Source organism: Pseudonaja textilis, chromosome 6 (assembly GCF_049901715.1).
Source record: "Pseudonaja textilis isolate UNSWEBS1 chromosome 6, rPseTex1.2, whole genome shotgun sequence".
In the NCBI taxonomy this organism is placed as follows: domain Eukaryota; kingdom Metazoa; phylum Chordata; class Lepidosauria; order Squamata; family Elapidae; genus Pseudonaja; species Pseudonaja textilis.
Genome location: NC_141995.1, coordinates 25,088,942 through 25,110,720, shown reverse-complemented (window position 1 = coordinate 25,110,720; position 21,779 = coordinate 25,088,942). Strand labels below are relative to the sequence as shown.

The following is a 21,779-nucleotide window of genomic DNA, read 5'->3' as shown; positions in this document are numbered from 1 at the left end:
ATGTCTCAAGACTAGGAAAATCTATTTCACATGCTCCACATCAATTCTAAGCTTCGTCTGCAAGAAGAAACCTTACTGAATTGGGGAAAGGTCAATGCTGCATTCTTCTTTTAAATGGCTCAAAAAGGCATCCCGATGCCACACAGGAAAATGGGTGTAGTCAACATAAACCATTTTCTAAACACAGGGCATAAGGATTTAATTATAATAAATTACACCAATAACTTTTCTTGCTAATGAACAAAATGCTTCCATAACCTCAGGAAAGAGACATAAACTCCATACACAGATTATTAGTCAAATAATTGAATAATTTAGTAAAATATATGTCATGTAAAGAGGGAAGTAATTTACATGTTTATATGCATTTGTGGCACACGGCAGAGAACATTAGGTGACTGAATCCCTCTTACTTTTTATTTTTAACCATGTTTTATGCATGCCTATGTCAATATATAACTATAGATTTCTTTGATTTTGCAGGGACTTTGATACGCTGGAGTGTCAGTCTTGTTTTTTCCCCACTTTTTCTTTCCAGTCTTTATTCTTTTGTGTTGTGTATGCTCTTTGCCTGACAACAAGAGCTTTCAATGACACATGAAAGCATTTCCAGGAGACCATTTGACAAAGGCATGTAGTAAAAAGTAACAGGCAATAAATAATAATATTATTTTAACCAATTAACTATTAAAAATAGTCTCTCAACTAAAGGTGAAATTAAGAAACATTAATATCTAAGTGTATTTCTTGCATTCCAGTTAAGCTTCATATCAACATTCTGTATTGCATTTTGGAGGCCTTGAATTTGATGTAAAAAGGTTGAATAAGATTCAAAACATCTGACTCCTAAACTATTAATAATAAAGATAGTAGGTAATCATTCTATTCGCCATGGGCGAATAGACAGCAATATAAATCCAATAAATAAATAAATAAACAAGCAAACAAATAAATAAAATAAATCATTATGCTACATTTTCAAGGTTCAAAGGTGTGAATTTTTCATTCTCTCAGTCCACCAAAATTAGCATGGCTTGTTGGTCACAGGCTAACCAAATTCAGTACAGCATAAACTTTAGTTCTCAACTTGGGCATTTTAATACTTTTATGCTTCCCACAGATGGAAAAGAATAGATGGAAATTATGTCTAGGAAGACTTTCATGCAGTTTTAGATGGTTCATTAATCAAGGCCTTTCTGGAATGGAACATTGGTAAGAATCACTCATGATGACCTTTTCATGTCACGGTCAGAGTACTACCTTAGTACTGGGCTGTCCTTGGAGGCTACCCAACCAACTGATGTGGAATGCAGCCTACTTGTTAATGGAAAATAGGAGGAGGAAGGTGTGTTGGATATGTTTGCTGCCTTGAGTTATTTGTATATGTGCTGGTTAGACAGCATATAGTTAGTTTGGGAATGGGAGCTGTCCCCTTAAGGGAATGCCTCATGGGAAATGTAGTTAATGCCTCATGGGAGATGTAGTTCATGTCATGTGGTCACACCTGTACTCCTGATAGGTCACTGAATTGACCTCTGGTTGGGTTGGGGGAGTTTTTTTCATTCTTACTTGGATCCCAGCAACATGCTGTATCATTTTGGGATGAAGATAACTATCTTTTCACACTATGAAGACAACAATGCAAAGATTGGATATTAGATGAATCTCAACATAACTGTGATTTGTACCTTGAGGATTCCTGATATAATCCAATAAAGAAACTTTGTATGTTTAGTTAAGTTTAGTTTATTGTCATTGCATCTCGTACAACGAAATCAAACACCATCTTCAGTGCACATCATGACCATGAACATGAACATGACACAAACACACATCCTTCACCCTGCACACATTGAACCGGAAACCCCCGACACCACACCAACACTGCACTATACAGCAAAATTCAAAAGAGCTACTGCCCTGGGATAGACGCTGTTTTTCAGCCTATTTGTCCTTGTTTTTATTATTCTGTACCATCTGCCAGATGGTAATAGTTCAAAAAAAGGGTTCCCAGGATGAGATGGATCTTTGAGTATGGAAGCCTTTGTAGTGTTTAGCTCCTTATCCCAGGTATTTTGGGAAGATAAATATTGCCTGAGACAAGAAAGTGAAAAGGTAGGGAATCTGATTTCCTATAAATCAGTGACAAGTCAGTAGCACGAGGACTTCAGCCTCTCCACACAGGAGAGTAAAAAACCCATTTGAATGGTTGCTTAGAAGGTACAAGGAAGGGTCATTAAATTCCTCTACGGGCAAGACGAGAGAAGAGGAGCCGTTAAGCATATAGATGTTTACATCCCTGCTGTTTCTCTGTCTCTCCCTGCGAGCCCTCCTGTTTGGTGCTAAGAAAGTTATTGTCTTCAGACCTTTTACAAACTGCAGTCGAACATTGGACATTAGATGAATCTCAACATAACTGTGAGTTACACTTTGAGAATGCCTGATATAATCCAATAAAGAAACTTTGTATGGAAGCCTTTGTAGTGTTTAGCTCCTTATCCCAGGTATTTGGGGAAGATAAATATTGTGTGGGACAAGATAGTATAAATAATAAAGGCAGGTTACAAATAAATAAATAAAATAAATAAAAATGAGAACAATAATGTCATCAAATTACATTAGTGCTGATGGAAATAAATAACTTGTTGATTTGTTGCTGAGTGCAATTCAGCGTGGCTTAGGATTTGAGAGACTGCCATTTCAACTAGAGTTTACCTGCTCAAATAATCTTGACAAAGAATGAATGTTGAATGTTGAAAATTCCCATTCCCTGTGAAGCATGGCATTCATTTTCTGCTGGAATAATTCACCTGGTGTAAATAATTTCAGCATTTGCAATTTAGATGGTCAAGAATCTAGTTAGGAGTTGGCTTTTCCAGACAACATTTGACAGTATTTCAATTGGAAAATTGAATAGACAGGTGTATCTAGCATCTGGCATTATAATAATGATGATTGTTTTTGCAAGCTTAGATTTAGATGACTGAAGTGGCATAGAAGCCACTGTAATAAATAAATAAAATAAATTTCAGTTGTAAACAGTCCCACACGTGTTAGGCAGTGCTGTGGATTCAGGAATGGTACAGATCTCAATCAGGATGTGCACAAATCAATTCCACCTAAAATGTTTTCTGTTATAAAGAAAATTGTATCTGTCATATTTTTATACAGCTTTCCTCTTTTGCCTTCTGACTTAGTCTCTTTCTAGGAACAAATCATATCACTCCTGGATTTTCTGTTCCAGGAAACTTACCATATTTGAACTTCAACACCCACTTGACTATTGCTTCTATTCCCATATCTGCTGCAGCTATGTTCCTCTGGGATTTTCTCCACTCCAATTTCAATATCCTTCTCTCCTTCCATTTTGCTGCAGAGCAATTCTTTAGCAAGCATGCACATACTTTCTTACACCTGCTATAAAGCTATGGATTCTTTGGCTTTCTTTCTTCCTTTCCTAATATTTAGTTTCACTGGGTTATTCCCCTGCTTGTCTCTTTTCTGCTGGGTTATGTATCTTAAACTAGGTTCAGATTTCAATGGGTTAGTAATGGAACTGGGCTGGGGCTTATGGCTAAAGTACCCATAACTTTACTTTGCAACTTAGAAGATGTTAAAAATACATAGCGAAGGGAAGGGAATATATCTATGGCCAGAGAAGGAAAAAGAAATTGCATGTTGTATTTCAAGTCTGATGAGTTTAACTTGATTTAAATTCAGGCTTCCTCATTCTACAATTCTTTGGGAATCTGATGCATGTTAATTAGCCATTGTGTTTTCACTATGATTTGCTGGGATATTTGTAAATAAATATTTAAATATAAATATTTGTAAATTAAACAATTACCAGGTAGAATTCCCCTGTAAAACTGCCCCCATTATAGTGTCTTCCACATTCAAGGAAGCAGAAATGCTTAAAGGTTTTTTTTCCATTTCCTTTTAAAGGTGAAGCTTCCTGTGAATCAAATTACTTTCTGTGAACAGTTATCCAGAAGCAGTAAATGGAAAATGGAATAGCGATTACAATTAAGGCTGTACTGAATAACTTTTTGCCAATATTGCTTCTAAAAGTACTGTATTGCATGTGAGAAGTGATGAGTATACACTAAATTATGCATGTGAGTGAAACAGACAAAATATATTAGAAAGATTTTATTTATTTAAAATATTGATCTACTGTATTATGTTTTTAAAAATTCAAAGTGGTTTTAACTAATTTAAATACTCATAATAAGCAGGCATAGTGGCATCACCAATAACAACATCAATACCATTATCCTTTAAACAGAATATTGACATCATTTTGTTTCACTGGGCTGCTACTGCTTTTTCCCCGCCCTCTAATTTATGGACCATATTTATTTCATGCCTTGTTATTTCATCTGTCTGTGCCAACTCACAATATTTTGTTTGCATGTGCTTTGATGTTACCATATGAAACTGGTTTCAATGGTTTGAGACATATTTGTATTATTGGTAGGGGGGACCAGCCAACAGCTGCAGTAAATGGAACAATCCACTCATGGAAGTGACAGTATATGTTTTGGGAGAATTCAGTTTTCCATGTGAGTATGTGTCAGTGTGTGCATGCATGCATATGTATTTTCAAATAGTTGGGGTTTTTTGCCTCTTTGATGTGAAGCCTAAAAGCAAACTGATGCATCTTGTTTTTCTTTCCTCCATAAAATGCAGGAAATCATGCCTGTCTTTCTTGGTATTTGGCCATTTAATTTGTACTGTGCAAGGACCTTGGCACCTGCAAGCAACCAGCGGGACACATACTGTATTGCTCATACCAAATGTAATGCATAACAGTGTATTGTCATCTATGAAATAATGACTGAATAATCAGTAAAGGAAGAAGAGGTGTCATAAATGGGAAGCTCCCACAATCTAAATTGTCTTCTACTTTCAAAAGTGAGAACATCACTTAGGAGAAAGAAGTCCAAACTAACCCTAACCCTATGCTGAGGGATGTGGGAAAAATAACAATTCCAATTATTACTAGTATTGTAGTCTTGTGCAGAAAACAAAAATTGTGGGTATTTTTTTAATCCTCAAATATTAGAACACTACTGTATACAGATGCAGTGGTTCTGGTTCATTACTTTTTAAATTTTTAGAAGACTAAAACTCAATAGATGAACCAATAAAATATGACATATATATTAAACTTTGTAGTCAATAATTTGGAAAAAGTTGTTTTATGAATCTATCATGATATAAATTATATATTTTGAATTCAAAGACAAGGTATAAAAGATCCTGAGGATGATTATGTTGACAATTAAAAAGGAACTAACAGGTTGGAATACAGCCTGGAAAAGCCTTTGAACAAAATGGTGACATTAATTATATGTAATAACATAGAAATATATGCAGCATTAGGAATAATACTCAATATATTTCTCTATATATTTCTATGATGTATTCATATTAAAAAGAAATATATAAGGATTTTATTTTTAAAAAATCAGGAATTAATCTTTGGGAAAGAAAGGAAGGAAGGAAGGAAGGAAGGAAGGAAGGAAGGAAGGAAGGAAGGAGGGACAACTGAATTTCTATATTTCATAAATGAAGCAGTCCATTACTGTTAACCACTGGTTGTAATAGTAAATAATAGAAATTGTGGATTACAGAAGAGCGTGAAAATTATTTTTCCAGTTAGGTATAAAATTGATTTCCACATAAAGTATATGAAATGCATCATATATAGGTGTGATATTACATTAAATTAGGGAGCTTAATTTAATGTCTCTGATCATTACTAAGTTTATTAAATGCCTCTATTGCAGTGATGAGGATCCTTTTCAAACAGATCAAACAGATAATCAGAGCTGGAAGGGACCTTGTAGGTCATCTAGTCCAACCCCCGCCCAAGCGGGAGACCCTACACTATTTCTGACAAATGGCAGTCCAATCTCTTCTTGAAAGTCTCAAGTGATGGCGCTCCCACAACTTCCAAGGGCAAGCTGTTCCACTGGTTGATTGTTCTCACTGTCAGAAGGTTTCTCCTTGTTTCCAGGTTGAATCTCTCCTTGTTCAGTTTCCATCCATTATTCTTTGTCTGGCCTACAGGAGCTTTAGAAAATAGCTTGACCCCTTCCTCTCTGTGGCAGCCCCTCAAATATTGGAAGACTGCTATCATGTCTCCCCTGGTCCTTCTCTTTGCTAGACTAGCCAAGCCCAGTTCCTGCAACCGTCCGTTGTATGTTTTAGCCTCCAGTCCCCTAATCATCCTGGTTGCTCTTCTCTGTACTTTTTCTAGAGTCTTAACATCTTTTTTTATAATGTAGTGAACAAAACTGGATGCAGCACTCTAGGTGTGGTCTTACTAAGGCTTTATAGAGTGGGATTAGTACTTCCCTTGATCTTGACTGTATCCCTCTGTTAATACAATTTAGGATTGCGTTAGCTTTTTTGATGGCTGCTGCACACTGCTGGCTTATATTTAGCTAGTTGTCCACTAAGACTCCAAGATCCCTCTCACAGTTACTGCTATTGAGCCTGGTTTCACCCAGTCTATATGTGTACTTTTGGTTTTTCTTGCCTAAGTGTAGGATTTTACTTTTCTCTACATTGAATTTCATTTTGTTAGATATGGCCCAGTGTTCTAGTCTGTCAAGATCCATCTGGATCTTGAGCCTATCTTCTTGGATGTTAGCTATTCCTGCCAGCTTAGTATCATCTGCAAATTTGGTAAGTTCCCCTTCTATTCCCTCATCTAAGTTGTTAATGAAGATATTGAAGAGTACTGGGATGGAACTTCAAGACGGAACCTTGTGGCACCCCACTACTTACTTCCCTCCAAGTAGACTTAGATCCATTAAGTACTACTCGTTGAGTATGATTTGCCAGACAGTTGCAAGTCCATTTAGCGGTGGTGCTATCTATTCCACTTTTATCTAGCTTACTAAGAAGTAGGTTGTGGTCTACTTTATCGAATGCCTTGCTGAAATCTAAATATATTATGTCCACGGTATTTTGCTGGTCTACTAATTCAGTCACTGTATTGAAGAATGAAATAAGATTGGTTTGGCATGATCTGTTTTTAACAAACCCGTGCTGACTGTTATTACTTTACTTGTTTCTTTACTTTACTTTACTTGTTTACTTGTTTCTTTGGCAGATCTGTTTTCAGCACAGAGTGCCCAAACCAGAACGTGTGCACTGGAAACCGAAGACCAGCTGGTCAGCACACATGAGCACTGGAAACTGAACACATTAGTAAAATTTTCACAATAATTTTCTTTGATAACCTTTTCATCACATGTAACAAAAAAATCACTGCCTGTCCAGTGCTATTTCCTGTTTTCATCCTGCAATAATTTGATTCTGGTGATTTTATTAACAATGATTCATCATTTTCATGCTGAAAAATAGAAACCAGACATTTGGGTTTTTTTTTAAATTTGCCCGACTTTTAACCTTTCAACATATTGTAGAAGCATTATTTCTGCCTAATGTCCTGTCCCATCATTATTTCTGCCATTTTTTAGTGGGCTTTATTTTTCTTGTACGTGTCCATCTTTAAGTGAGCAATAAAATTTATTTTTATAATATCCCACATTGACGTTGGATTCCAGCAGCTTGATTTCTTCTTTAAAATGTTATTTCATTTTTTCTCTTTGACTTATTATCTTCTACAGAAATGCTAAGATCAAACATCACTCTGTGGCCAATTATCAATGTTCATCTTGCCTGACAGAGGCACGGTATCTCTGGGTGGCTATCAAAAACTAGACTGTGATTTAAATTATGTATATATACATACACACATGCACACATATATGGCTGAGGTGGGACTTATGCAAGTGATGACTACAAGAGTTGTTAGTTCTACTGTGTTGATTGTAGCAATATCATGAAGAATAGAAAAAGATTAGCTTTTTTGATTTCCTGTATTGGAAACCAGTACTAAAGAGGTTTGTAGCAACCATAGTCTGTTTGTCTATATCTGATTTTGGTCTTTGACCCAAAATAAAAAGATTAAATATTTCCATTTAAGCTCATTTAAAAAAAAATGTATATCCAAGTCTATGAATTAAGCTTGATTTAGATAATAAACTCTGATGCAATTACAGTATTTTCATTTCAATGGCGCAAATACTATAATGATTTAACCAAGTACTTCTATGAGTGGCAGGAACTCTAGTCTGTTCATTATGCCTGCAGGGAGAATAGGTAATTGAGGCAAAATTCCATGGAATTACGGTACTTAAGTATGTATGGATTTGTTTTTGTTTTTCTATATTTTTTTTCCTTTTCCAATACCTGAGTTTGTAGACTATATTAAAGCATGTTTTCTCCAAATGTTTTAACTGAAATGAATGTAATAATGCCTTGATTGTATTATTCCACATAATAAGTTAAAATTAATTAATTTGAATGCCAAAGGATGAGTAACTTGGCAAAACTTGATAAACCTTAACACTTTATGATAGAACTTTTCTCTTCCTCGTCTCCACTACAACTAGATTAAGAAATCAGAATATGCTTGAAATTAGATATATTTGTCTCTAAAGTGTCAAGTCAATCCCTGAGCCTATAAAAAAAAACCCACAACTCTAAGTCAGACAAAAATAATGTCAAGGACTGTTTTGCATATAACTAAAATGCATTTTCTTAAGAAGAATATGCCACATGTCATCTTTAATGTGGATTAACATATGACTTATATTTTTATTGAGGCTTTTTCCAAGAAATTCAATGTAATGCACATAGTATGTCATACTTCCTCTGCCCCAAATTTTTGCTTTAAAACAGTAGATTAGGCAGAGATGATCATTGTTCATAGCTGTGCAGGAGCCAGACCTCCATCTCTTTAGTCTTAGTCCTCTAAGGCAGCGGTTGCCAACCTTTTGGACCTCAGGGACCACCAAACTCATTATTTTAAATCCCGGGGCCACTAATGTGAATTTTGACTGACGCGGCTTGCTGACTGGTGGGAGAGAGAAGGAGAGAGAGAGAGAGCAGATTTAACCTGTTTCTCCTTCGCACACCCGCACCACCTCCAAACCAACCCCATTCCTAGCCTGCTTTTGAGCTCCGTTCTCAGGCTGCGCGCAAGGAAACAGCAGAAGTCTTTCTTTTTCTCCACCCAAACTCCGCCAGAAATGAGTCTTTGCCAGCACAGCCTCTTGGAGCAAGGATGCCTTGCAAGGTCCCAAAGACTCATTTCCGGCGGAGTTTGGGGGAGAGAAAGACAGACTTTGGCTACTTTCCTTGTATGCAGCCAAAAGCAGAAGAAGAAAGAAGCGGAAAGAAGCAGCCTGGTGGCCAGGCAAGTTACCCCCTCTGCTTTTTCTCCCCTCCCCTCACTACTTCATGTTGCCAAGTAACTCAAGCCTTGTGTTCCCGCGGGCCATGTGGGAGGCGCAGCCTTATGTTCCCCACAGCCTGGATTGCTTTGCGGGGGCGTGCTTTGGGGTGGCATTTCTCTGCAGACCACCAAAATTTTCTTGCGGCCCACCAGTGGGCCATGGCCCAACAGTTGGCGACCGCTACTTTAAGAAAGTGTTTTGTCATGTTTGGAAGCTTTTCTCAGTTCTCCAAACATCTAAGACAGCGCCCTTCACATTTTTGGAGTAATTCCCAGATTTCCCAGTTCAGGCTGGGAACAGCTGATATAACTGAGAAGTAACCAAAGACGTGACTTTTTTAGTAGTGGCTCCAAAGTACTGTTTGTTTTTTTTAATTCCAATATTTCAGAATACTAGTTTTCATTTTGCCTTATACAGGAAAACAAGAGATATGTAAAAAAAACAGAGAGAAAAGGGAGCAAATAACATATATGTGTATTTTAAAGAATCTCACTTTTTAAACAAAATATTAAACCTTGATCCCACAGAAAAAATAATGATCAATCTTTCCACTTGTGCTGTAAATCCAAGACTGTAAATATAGTGCACAGTGCACTGTAGTACAGGTAGTCCTTGACGTATGACCGCAACTGAGCACAAAATTTGTTGTTAAGTAAGTTTTGCCCTATTTTACAGTTGCCACAGTTGTTAAGTGCAGTTGATAAGTTAGTACCCCAGTTGTTAAGTGAATCTAGGTTTTCCATTGACTTTGCTTGTGGGAATGGCTGCAAAAGGTGATCACATGACCTGGAACACAGCAAAGGTCATAAATATGAACCAGTGCCAAGCATCTGAATTTTAATCACACGATCATGGGGATGCTGTAAAGGTCGTAGTTGTGAAAATTGGACATAACTAATAAAGGAAAATCTTTGTTGCTCAGGGCTGGAATGAGGGTCCTTGCCCCCTGAGCTTTCTTGCAGACGTTTCATTACTCAAACTAGGTAACCTCGTCAGCGCTGATGAGATTACCTAGTTTGGGTAACGAAAAGCCTGCAAGAAAACAAGCAAACTCAGGGGGCACCAAGGACCCCACAAATGGTCACACACGTCACATTTTTCAGTGCCGTTGTAACTTTGAACGGTCACTAGACGAACTTTTTTTTTTTTAAGTCGAAGACTACCTGAACCCCGGTAAGACATATTTTTGAACATAGCCTCCCACCCACAGACGCACAACTCCCCCACCACCCCATCCCACTCTCCTCGGGCTCTCTCGGCGTGCTCGCTCGCGCACGCGCTGTCTTTTGCCGCGGCGGCGGCGGCGGCGACTCCAGGCCGCGCCTTCGCCTTCTTCGCGCCCTCTCGCGCCGTCGCGCGTGCTCGAACGCTCCTCTCCGTCTCATCCCCGCGAATCCCTTCCTCGGTGACGTGTAGGGGCGCGCGGTGGCAGCACCTCCCCGCGCGCTGCTTAAAAAGAAGAAGAAAAGAGGGAGCGAAACATGAGAGCCCTAGTGAGCTCCAGCTCCGGCCGGCAGCAGCAGAGAGGAGGCATCGCGCCCGGCAGGCTGTCCCCCTCGGAACGGCAGCCTTGGTTTATATGGGACCTCGCAGAGGGACGAGTTGCGGCTGCCCTCTCGACTGTCGCCTCCTTCGCTTCGGACGCCGGCGCGGAGAACCTTCTTCAGCCCGGGGAAATTTACGCGCCGCGCTTGGGCAGCCCCTCGGCAGCGCCTGTTAAACCTGCGGCCGCTCTTGTCAAGTGGGCGCAAACGCCCCGCGCCGAAGCTCAGCATCTTCTTCCCTTGGCTCAGCTGGGGCGTGCGCCTGCCTGTCTGGTGGCCCGCCGGGTTTTGTTCGCTGCTGCCCGTCCCTCAGCTGTCGCGCCTCTTGGAAAGCGGACCTCCCGTATATATAAAAACACAAACTCCCGAGGTTTCCAAAGGGAAGCCTTGCATCCTTGGATTGCCTTGGGGACCGGGCACCTCAGCCGGCGCTCGAAGTGTTGTTCCCAAGCGGCATGGTGGGGCTAAAGATGCTTCCCTTGAAGTTGCTCTTGGTGGCCCTGGTCCTCTGCTTCTTGGAAGGGGAAACCAAGTTTGGAGAGACCACTGCCAAGAGGAGAAGGTGCTTGAATGGGAGCCCCCCCAGGCGCCTCAAAAAGCGGGATAGGAGGCTGATGCTCCTGGAGCCCCCCAACAGAGGGGAGCTGCTGTGCCAGGGATTCTACCCTCGCCTGTCTTGCTGCTCCAGGGCTGAGAGGCAAGGATTGCTCCAGATAGAGAGCAACAAGGTAGGCTCCAGTTGGGCTGGGGGAGGTTGGGCGAGAGACCGAAGGGGCATGCGAGAGTTTGATCGGAAACGAGCCTTTTGGATCTAGGGTTGTAGTGATTTGGGAGAGGAAGGTCAACCAACAAGAGATGGAACTCACAAATACCACTTAAGGGTTCTTGGAGAGGTGTTTCAGGGGGTTAGGTAATAAATCATCTTTGCTAGGTTCTGAGTTTTGCTGGGTTGGAAGGCCACTTCATTGGCTGTAGGAAGTTGTGGGTTGACAAGTGTTCCTTGTGGTCCTCCCTTGGATTACCATGGCACTATTTCTAAATACCCTTGTCGTGCTGACTGAGAATTGTTAGAGCTGTTATCTATTACCTGTGAAAGGCTCTATATAGAGGAAAAGCTGACTGAACAATGGATTTCATTGAGCATATTGAAGCAGTGTGCTGTTCCTTCTAGATGTTGCACTTTTGGCATCGGTGTAATCCATTTGGGGGTGTTTCTTACCCAAATGGGTTACTTTTAAATGTTTCTTTGTGTTGAATCTAACTGCAGCATCCTGTATCATTGTTCTATCTGGATAAACTATTTCAAGTGGGTTATGAGTAGTAGTAGTAATAGTTATTACTGACCTTTAAAATTAGGAGGAGGGTGCATTGTAAATGCTGAAGAATAATTAGGCAGCAGAATAAACCCTGCATGCAGGAAACAGTCTATTTCACCTCTGCCATTACTAGCCAGGTGCTCAGGGGATTTGAAACATCCATGGAAGAGGAGGAGGAAAGCAATATGTTATGAAGAAAGTAGGGTTTATGTATTTATTTTAAAAGACAAATTTTGAGCTAAGGAACTAGCAAAGGAAAGGAATAGAAACATCCTTCTGAGAATTTCAGTTATCAAAAAAGAACAAATACAAAAATGAATAAAGTAGAAACGGGTAGAATCTGGATTATAGCTGAAAAAGAGATGATGCAGATGGAGGAATCTGCCAAAAAAGATTAGTGGATTTTCTTGGACTCATTTGGCATGCCATGATAGTGATGAATTGTAAATTAAGGTGGTGGTGACAGTTATTTTTTCCCAAAAACTAGAAAAGTGTGCACAGTTTGTCCACGGAACTTCAGATAGCAGATGGTGACTGGGAGAGCAGATGATGCCAGGATACTGCAAAACTTTTATGTCCTCAGGTCTTACGGCAATTAACTCAGGCTTCTCTGGAGAGAAGCTGAAGAGGACAGGATGAGTGAATTCCATAGCAAATTGGTATCTTTATATGTGCGTTAGTTTCATCAAGAGAGAATGCATAGTACATTATCTCTTATACTTCAGAACCCTCTATCTATAACCATTTCACTGACTTGAGAAAATAGCATTAATATGTAACTTTTATTGGAAACACAGTGAGAAATGACAATGTAGCTGTTTTAGAGTAGGAAAGTTGTCTGTCTGTTGATGGGGCTGCAATTCACTGCCTTTCAGCCATGTGGATGTTATAAGTTTTTCAGCCTATTGTTTTGATCAGGAGTGCAACGTGCAAAACTGAAGCTAGGGAGGGAAATGGGATGAATAAATGTCATTGAGAATCACTGCACGTGAAACAAACAATCAGGTGTCTTTCTCATCGCCCCCCCAGCATTTAGTTTAATTAAGAATTCCTCTGTTACAACACTCCAGTTGTCAAGGTCTGAGAGTGGCTTGGAAAACTTGTGCTTCAGTCTTTCTGGCCCAGGCACAATTAAAAAAAATACCCAGGCTGAATCGAATTTTTATGCTCAGTTCACGGTAGATTTCACCCCATTCTCATGTAAACAGCTTCTACGAATCAACATATGTGTCTGGGTGGTATCTTTCACTTTGTTTTGTAACAAAAAGCCATATTGCATCATTTAATTTGCTCAAGTCATGCAAATAGGGAAAAAAATCAATAGGACAAAAAGGGGTCGACTTATCCTCCTCCCCACTAAACTGCTGCCCACACACAGAGTCCTGTTGCTTATGGCAAAAGAATAACAACAACACCATTGTGTTTGTTGGTTGGTTCACTAATGGGTGAAACTGGAGAACATCATTCTCCTTCAGTCCCCAGCTCTGTCCAAATGTTCATGCCTTTTGAGGGAGCATTTGTCCTATTGCCTCCGCTCCCAGATGGGTGAGAGCTGCCTTTGCTGCAGGGTTTCAACGAATCAAACTCTATTCTTACCAGATGCAACGGGAGCTCAGATGGATATTTTCTCCTCATGTTTGGCCAGAGGTAGTGTCAGCAAGCTCCTGTATGGTAATCACATTAACTGCACACTAACTGCATTCAGATAATTTTTGAAAGGTTCTAACTGAAACCCACAAATGCCCAAGCCAGGCTGGGAAGGAGAATGTCCTGAATCTGTCCAGTTAGCATCACCGACAGTTATAGCCACTGCAGCAGTAGCATAGCATATGAACTCAGTGGAGAATTTTGTAATAATAAGTTGTATTTGTGTGATGAATTAAGAATGAGGCTGATTTTAAACAATTCTTGAGTTTCTAGGAGTTATTAATTTGTGACAGTTATGAAACTTGATTTCAAAGTCTTTTTTGTATTCAGCATTTTTCACATTTGTGACATTTTAACAATGTACTTAATTGGAAGACATAAGCTTTATCATGGAGAGAGAGAATGCACTAAATAATTGCAATTGTATTTTTTTAAAAAACTGCTTATTTTTACAAACAGAAAAACAAAAGTACATACTTTACATATCAGTGACAGTAAGCACACATACAATGCAATCCTGTTCATACATATCTAATTCACTCTGACTGCAGTAGGGTTTAAGATTAGTTAGGCATGCATAGGATTATACATTTGGAGTTCGATAGAACTTGCTCCCAGATAGTTTTCTAATAGATGCATGTGGGATTTGTTTGGATTTTTTTTTTAAAGTCATTTCTTGTGCATTAGACATATGAGGCAGAACTTTTCATTCAAAGGTAATCTGGAAGAAATAAAAAAAACTACATTAATATGTTTTGAAGTAACACAGTATATATATGTTTGGTGTAGTGGTGAAGGTACTAGGATAGGAAGTGGAAGATGATGAGTTCTAGTGCTTTTTTTCCAATGAAAGTCAGCTGGGTTACCTGGGGCCAACCCACCTCACAGGGTTGTTGTGGGGAAAAAAGGAGGAAGGGTGTTGGATATGTTTGTCACCTTGAGTTATTTGCAAAAATAATAAAGTTGGGATAAAAATAAACAAGCAAATAAATATTCTACGGAAGAGGTGTTTCAGCAGAGTTAAAGTAAGGCAATGTGTTCAGCAGTTACTTTAATTACAAAGAACCTCCAGAATTAAGATTACATTTGTCAGCCTTTTGGTAATTTTATGATCAAAATTAATTATTGCTAAGAGAAACATAGCCAGTCTCTTCAGAATCACAAAGTTGAAACAGAGATAAAATGACAATCTTCTCTTTTGTAATGATATCATTGACATTTTATTCTTTGATTTAATTCACTAATTTCATCAGCAAATAATACACTCTAATATTTTGTGTGTGGTTTAAAAGTTTGCTTGCAAACTGTCAAGCATGGTGGTTTTTCTCTACCTTAGATGGTTTCACAACTGAGGCTCTTGTGGAATGAATGAAAAGTAATTGTTTTCAAGTGTGCCCTTTTAAGATCATTTGTTTTGTCTAATTCTTTCTTAAACAAAAGCTATTGTTGAACACATCCAACTAAACAAATAACTCATCTTGGGGTCCCTTTAACAGCTGCCTTGGTACAATGATCTATTTATTATTGTCCTAAAAATGAAACTGAACCTCTTAATGACATAATCAAGCATTATAGTGCCAATGAAGTTTATGTTCAAGCTAGCAAATAAATAATCTTGCTGTTAAAAGAAGTCAGTTTTAAATACTGACTAATGTTAAAGCTTGAACTAAAAGATTTGAACTTTTCTCTTCCCCCAATTTCAAACATCACTTCTTTACTTAAACCCAGGTTTCATATGCAGAAATTATGTCAATATATGTTCATTTTGTTTTTTGCTTTATTTTTTTTGGTTCATTTTGGGTTTTTTTAGGTTAATCTATTTTGCTATTAGAATTAACCTATTGCCAAGCCAAATCTTTCAATAACTGCAATTTATCTGTCTTGTGTAAAAGTTAATAAATAAACTAAGATGTCTTAAATTAGTCAGCAGCAGTATGTAAAGCAGTATGATTTTATGGTTTTACATATTACTTTTGAAAACAGAAAACAGTACCAATTTTTAGCTTCAAGCCATGCTTATTATTAAAATGAATTTGAATTTATTGGTGATTTTGGAGCAATTAATCCATTTATTCATGTCTAGTACATTTTTTTTGCCTGTTAGTAAAGCCAAGAACTGAACATTATGTACTGCATATGAGCAAACATTTTCCAAAGCTCAGGTTGAGTAATTGTCATCTTCGGTTTAAAATCTCTCAGTTAACAGATCCATATTGTGAGAATAATCGAGAACAGACTTTTGTGTGCAAAATTGCCAGGTTCGGTATCTGATATCTGCTCTACCATCATCACTAAAGACCTCAGCACCATTATTTAAAAATTAGGTTAAGACTGAATATGTTGTGTCCAAAGATGACTGATCAGACTAATTTGGGCAGTGAATGTTCTTACACATTTTAGACAGACATGTGTAGCCACTGCAGTTGTTGGCTTATGTTGTGTTTCAGCACTGTGCATTGCTTCATAAGCTTGACAGTCCTTATGGATGATGCAGGTAGTGAGCTTTTTTATAGCATTTTACAGTAACCTCAGGGAAGCCTTTAATAGTTCTTTGTACCATTCCTTCTATCTTCCATGTGAACATCTTCCAGCAGAAGGAATCTTTGGGTATGTGCTTTTCCAACATATGAATGACATGACCTGCCCATAGAACTCTACTTTCATCAGCTCTGTGTGGACTGATCGTAGACCTGATGGTAGTAAAGTATGTTTGAAAAGACACTGGAAACTTTCAGCTGTAGTAGATAATGGTGAGTTGGATAGTCTGATGAATGGAAGGTAGACATATGAGCACCTGAACTCACGTAATTCTGTAATGTGACCACAATGTTCATATGACACCTAGCTTTTAAAAAAAGGGGTCTTCCTGTAGAAACGTTTCCATATTTCAGGAAGACTTACCTAACATACATTTGATTTTCCTTTCTCAAACCATTCAGAGCCATGCATAGCTCTTTCCCATTTGTTTGACTATGCAGCAGGGCAGAAGATGGGAGATTCTGTGGCATTTCTAAGGATGCAGGTTTTTGAGGGTAGTAGTCTGCCCAGATGAGAAATATTTTCCTGTGTGTATTCTTAAAATGTTTTCTCATGACCAGCCCAACTATATAGGCCAGTATTTCACAACTTTGGCACTTTTAAGAAGTATAGATCAGCATACTGACAGAGGAATTCTGGAATTGAAGTTCACACATCTTAAAGTTGCCAAAGTTGAGAAGCATTGCTATAGGCATACAAGGCTAATCTAGGATGCCAAAAACTCTTGCCTCTGATATTTAGATAAGAACATAAAAAAGTGGATCAGACCAAATACCCTGTTTCCCCCAAAATAAGACCTATCCCCAAAATAAAACCTATCCCTAGCCTGAGTTTTAAGTAAGTACCTCATATAAGGGCAAAAAAATTACCCCCAAATAAGCCCTAGTGAAGATTGTCATCCCCCCCCCCCCGAGTGTGGGGGTAGACATGGCCAGCACAGGAAGCAGCGAGCGTGCTAGGACCAATGGAGAGGACCGGCACAGTGGTAACACTGCTCCCACTCCCATCGGCCCCTGCATTTTCTGCCTTCTATACATGGGAAAAAATTAGACATCCCCTGAAAATAAGCCCTGGTGCTTATTTTGGAGCTCCCCAAAATATAAGTCCAGATCTTATTTTCAGAGAAACGCAGTAGTCATGTAGTCCACTCTATGTCTTTGGGAAGCCCATAAGGAAACCCAAAAGCAACAATAGAATTTCCCCATTTCTTGGCTCCAGTGTAGGTGTCAAGAACATACTGTTTCTTGTGTTAGAGATAAAATAGAATTGCCATCACCAGTAGCTACTGTCAGAACAATCTGCCTAAGTCCTGTTGAAATTATCAAAATTGATAAGCATCAATACAATAAAATACATTAAAATACATGTTAGAAATAGAAGCTAATGATATAAATGAAATGTATTTCTACCCAGAAAGCAAGTCTAAAATGATAGGGCTATGTCTACTCTACAATTTACAAAATAGGAACATTAAGGAAAAAAGCACATTGACAAGAACAATTTATCAAGAATAGAATATAGCTGGTAGGGACCTTGGAGGTCTTCTAGTCCAGCCTCCAGCTCAAGCAGGAGACCCTATATCATTTCAGACACATGGCTGTCCAGTCTCTTCTTAAAAACCCAGTGATGAAGCACCCAGAGTTTCTGGTGGCAAGCTGTTCTACTGGTTAATTGTTTTAACTGTTAGGAAGTTACTTCTTAATTCCAGGTTGCTTCTCTCCTTGATTAGTTTCCAACCATTGTTTCCTGTCCTGCTTTGTAGAATAGTTTGACTCCCTCCTTCTTTGTGGCAGCTCCTCAGATATTGAAATACTGCTATCATGTCACCACTAGTTCTTTTCTCTAGACTAGTTCTTCATATGTTTAAGTTCCCAGGCCTTTGATCATCTTAGTTGCTCTTATCTGAACTTTTTCCAAGGTCCCAACATCGTTTTTGTAGAGTGTACTCCTAAAGTAGAATCTCTTTCTAAGAAACCCAGCAAAATTATCCCTAAGTGCTCTCTTCCAGTACAGACCTATTCAGAGGATAATAAATGAAATTGGATGTCAGCTGGACACTTTGCATCATAACAGTCCAATCAGAAGCTGTCATCAGAAGTAGTTTGTGTTATGGAAGAAGACAAAAACTCCATATTTCTTTTCTACCTTGGATCATTTCTATATTTATTCTTCATTTATCTATTCTGTCTATTCTAACAGGGATTTGGCAAACTGTGGTTAGGACACTTACGCTTTGAAAGACTACATGGTAAAACTCATCACATTTGCTGGAAAAAGATTTCCACTATTAAAGCAGTGCAGCCTTGCCAACTCTATAATCAGACACTACAATGTCTTCTCAAGAGTATGTGCTATTTTGCTTAAAATTGAAATATTCAATCATTCCTAAAGTAAATTAGCTTGGCTCTAAAATATGTCAAAAACAAAGGCTGGTAGATAACATTAACTGCTATTCAAGATATTAATGGCTTGGATAAAAATCATTTCAGAATGCTGGTTTTTAGGGCAGAATTCTTGGCCATCCAGGGTTCCGCAGGGCTCGGTACTTTGTCCACTCCTGTTCAACATTTATATGAAGCCACTGGGTGAGATCATCTGTCACCATGGACTGAGGTATCACCAATATGCTGATGATACTCAGCTGTATGTCTTGGCCCGTGGTGAGTTAAGTGTTGCTATGTCCTCTCTCTCACAGTGCCTGGAGACTGTTAGGGGCTGGATGGGGAGAAACAGGTTGAAACTAAACCCTTGCAAGACCAAGTGGCTCTGGGTTTGGGTTCATTGGTTCAGGGAGAATTGCCATCTTTGGTCTTGATTGAGGTGGCATTACCCCAAACAGACCCTGTGCGTAATCCAGGGGTTTTCCTGAACTCACGACTCCTGCTCGAAGAGGAGATGGCGATCGTGGCCAGGAGGGCCTTTGCGCAACTATGGGTTGTACACCAGTTATGCCCTTTCCTGGACCAGTGGTCCTTACTCACAGTCATTCATGCCCTAGTGATTTCCCATCTTGATTATTGCAATATGCTCTACATGGGGCTACCCTTAAAGAACATCCGGAAGCTCCAGTTGGTGCAAAATGCAGCGGCCCACATGCACACTGGGGTCTGCACATGTTTCACCTCTCCTGCGGGAGGTACATTGGTTGCCGATTTGCTTCCAGATGCAATTCAAGGGGCCAATTGTCACCTTTAAAGTCCTTCATGGCTTGGGAACAGGTTATCTGAGGGAAAGTCTCTTGCCGGTCACATCTACCCGATCCATTAGAGCGAGCAGACCTGGGCAACCCAGAGAGGGATGGAGCCCAACAAATGGCTCGTGTGATCTGCTTTTGTTGAGATGGGGGGGTGAGAGTTGGTGATTTTTTTTTCAGATTTTGTTCTATTGTATTTATTAATTTATTTGATTCTTTTTGTTAATTTTTATTGTTTTTTATTTTAAATACCGTTTTACATTCTGTAAGCCACCTTGAGTCTCCACAGGTGGCAATATAAATAACATAAACAAACAAATAAATAAATAAAACCACTCATTTTAAGACCTGCAGTTGCAGTCTATGAGGCTGAGGCAAAAGTTCAGAAAACAGCCCATCATACTTGTGTATGCCTGTGCCATTTTTTAAGTGTAAAATGATTTTAATAATGAAGATCCATATGCTAAAGCTTGTTTAGAGATTACAAATCTAGGTTGCCACAGTTGAATTAAAACTGCTAAATTCTAAATGTGTCAAGGACTACTCTGTTTATTTTCCTCATTATTTTTGAACTTGCTATTCAAGTTACTTCGTATTAGTTCGGCTGCAGAAAACATGCAATGCAGTCAAAGAAAAATGTGATATAATTTTTTGAAGGTATAGTAGTTTACAAATATAGAATATGAAGTGGAATGCCTAATAATTAACTTGAGTGTCAAGGCAGTCATACCTTCAATACATTTCATTAGCTTAAATGTATTAAAATCACAAATTAATTACATAACACAATTAACTCACCCTCTGATCTACTTTGATGATAGGTTTTACATGATTACCGTCAAACCAATAAAATACAATGGTCAAAATATGTTGTAGAATTGCAGTATCTCAGAAGATGTAGGAAACTATACATATAATTTACAAAAGAGATAATGGAATTAATAGTGCTGGAATTGGCAAAGAAATCAATTGATGAGCAGAATGAGTGGAGTAATAAACAAACAAACCAAAAAAGTTATATTTTTTGCCAGAATTATTCATTAATAATTACAAATCTAAGTCATCACATATATCTCTCATATTCCATGGTCTGTATAAAATTAATAGGTGTTGAATATCAAATTAATTCTTGGTTACAACATTTATTAGAAGGCAAAAAACAGCTGGAATGCTATCCATTGTTTTTTTGGAAGGAAAAGGTATAATAGTTATAAAAGTATAAGTATGCATGCATAAATCAATTATTGTGAAGCTTCTTGTGCAAGTTCCCAACATTATGAAGTTTATAACACAAAAAATAAGCATAAGCTGTTTCCTTTTCTACCATAAGACTACTATACTCCTTTAGTGTTGTGTAAAACTCATTAAAACTAGTCAATGAACAGTTTAAATTTTTTAAAGCTCTTAGCTAATAGAAAAATGGACATTTCACCCTGTTTTAAATAATACAAAGTCCAAAATATATTGTAAGTATACAGAGAGGATAAATAAGTAAAATATCAATAAAGGAGTTGAAGGTTGAAATGAGGTGCCCTTAGTGTTCTCTGATATTGGTTGTTTTCTTGCAACTGAGCTCAGAGAGCATCAAAGACCCTTCAAATAAAATATATATTGATTTCTACTGTATATTATTCAGATGTTGAGTAAAATATAATGTGCATGCAAAGTATTTTTTAAGATACTCCATCTTAAATTGGATGTTTTAGTATGGTTTCTAATTTTTTTCCAGAAGCTATATTATTACCTTCCAAGAAAAATTAGTTGTATTTAGCAGTGTTTCACAATTATGAAACACATCAAAATTCAGAGTGAGTTAATTCACTTTTTCACTTTAATACAATTGTTTTTCTTTCTGTCTCTACCTCTCTCAGACTCAAACTTTTACACACAAATATTGGGTGCACGTTTTTGAAAAATCACAACATTGCATCATTAAATAATGAAAATGTACATGGCTACCCATTTCAAACAAGTAACTGGTTGGCTAACAGTAATTGGAAACCAGCACAAACCACCTCGACTTATGACCACAATTGGAAACCAGCAGGGAAGGTTACACTTGACCTCAGGACACTGCAACATCATAAATACATGCCAGTTGTCAAGCCTGTAAATTTTGATAACCAGATTATGGGATGCTGCAATGGTAGTAAATGTGAAAACTGTTCACCGTTTTCAGTGCCATTGCACCTTTTAAAGGTCACTAAACAAATAGTTG

At 38.3% G+C, this 21,779-nt stretch overlaps 1 protein-coding gene across 2 annotated transcripts in view; it reads left to right on the top strand.

The window, feature by feature from the left end:
- Positions 1 to 10,802: 10,802 nt before the first annotated feature.
- Positions 10,803 to 21,779, top strand: part of HHIP (hedgehog interacting protein) — a 98,844-nt gene continuing 87,867 nt past the window's right edge. The window contains exon 1 of one of the 2 annotated variants that reach the window (XM_026697809.2): positions 10,803 to 11,595. In XM_026697809.2, the coding sequence (XP_026553594.1) occupies positions 11,323 to 11,595 (273 nt within the window). In that variant the 5' untranslated portion in view covers positions 10,803 to 11,322. The remainder of the gene's footprint in view (positions 11,596 to 21,779) is intronic. The other variant, XM_087936088.1, reaches the window with a different exon arrangement.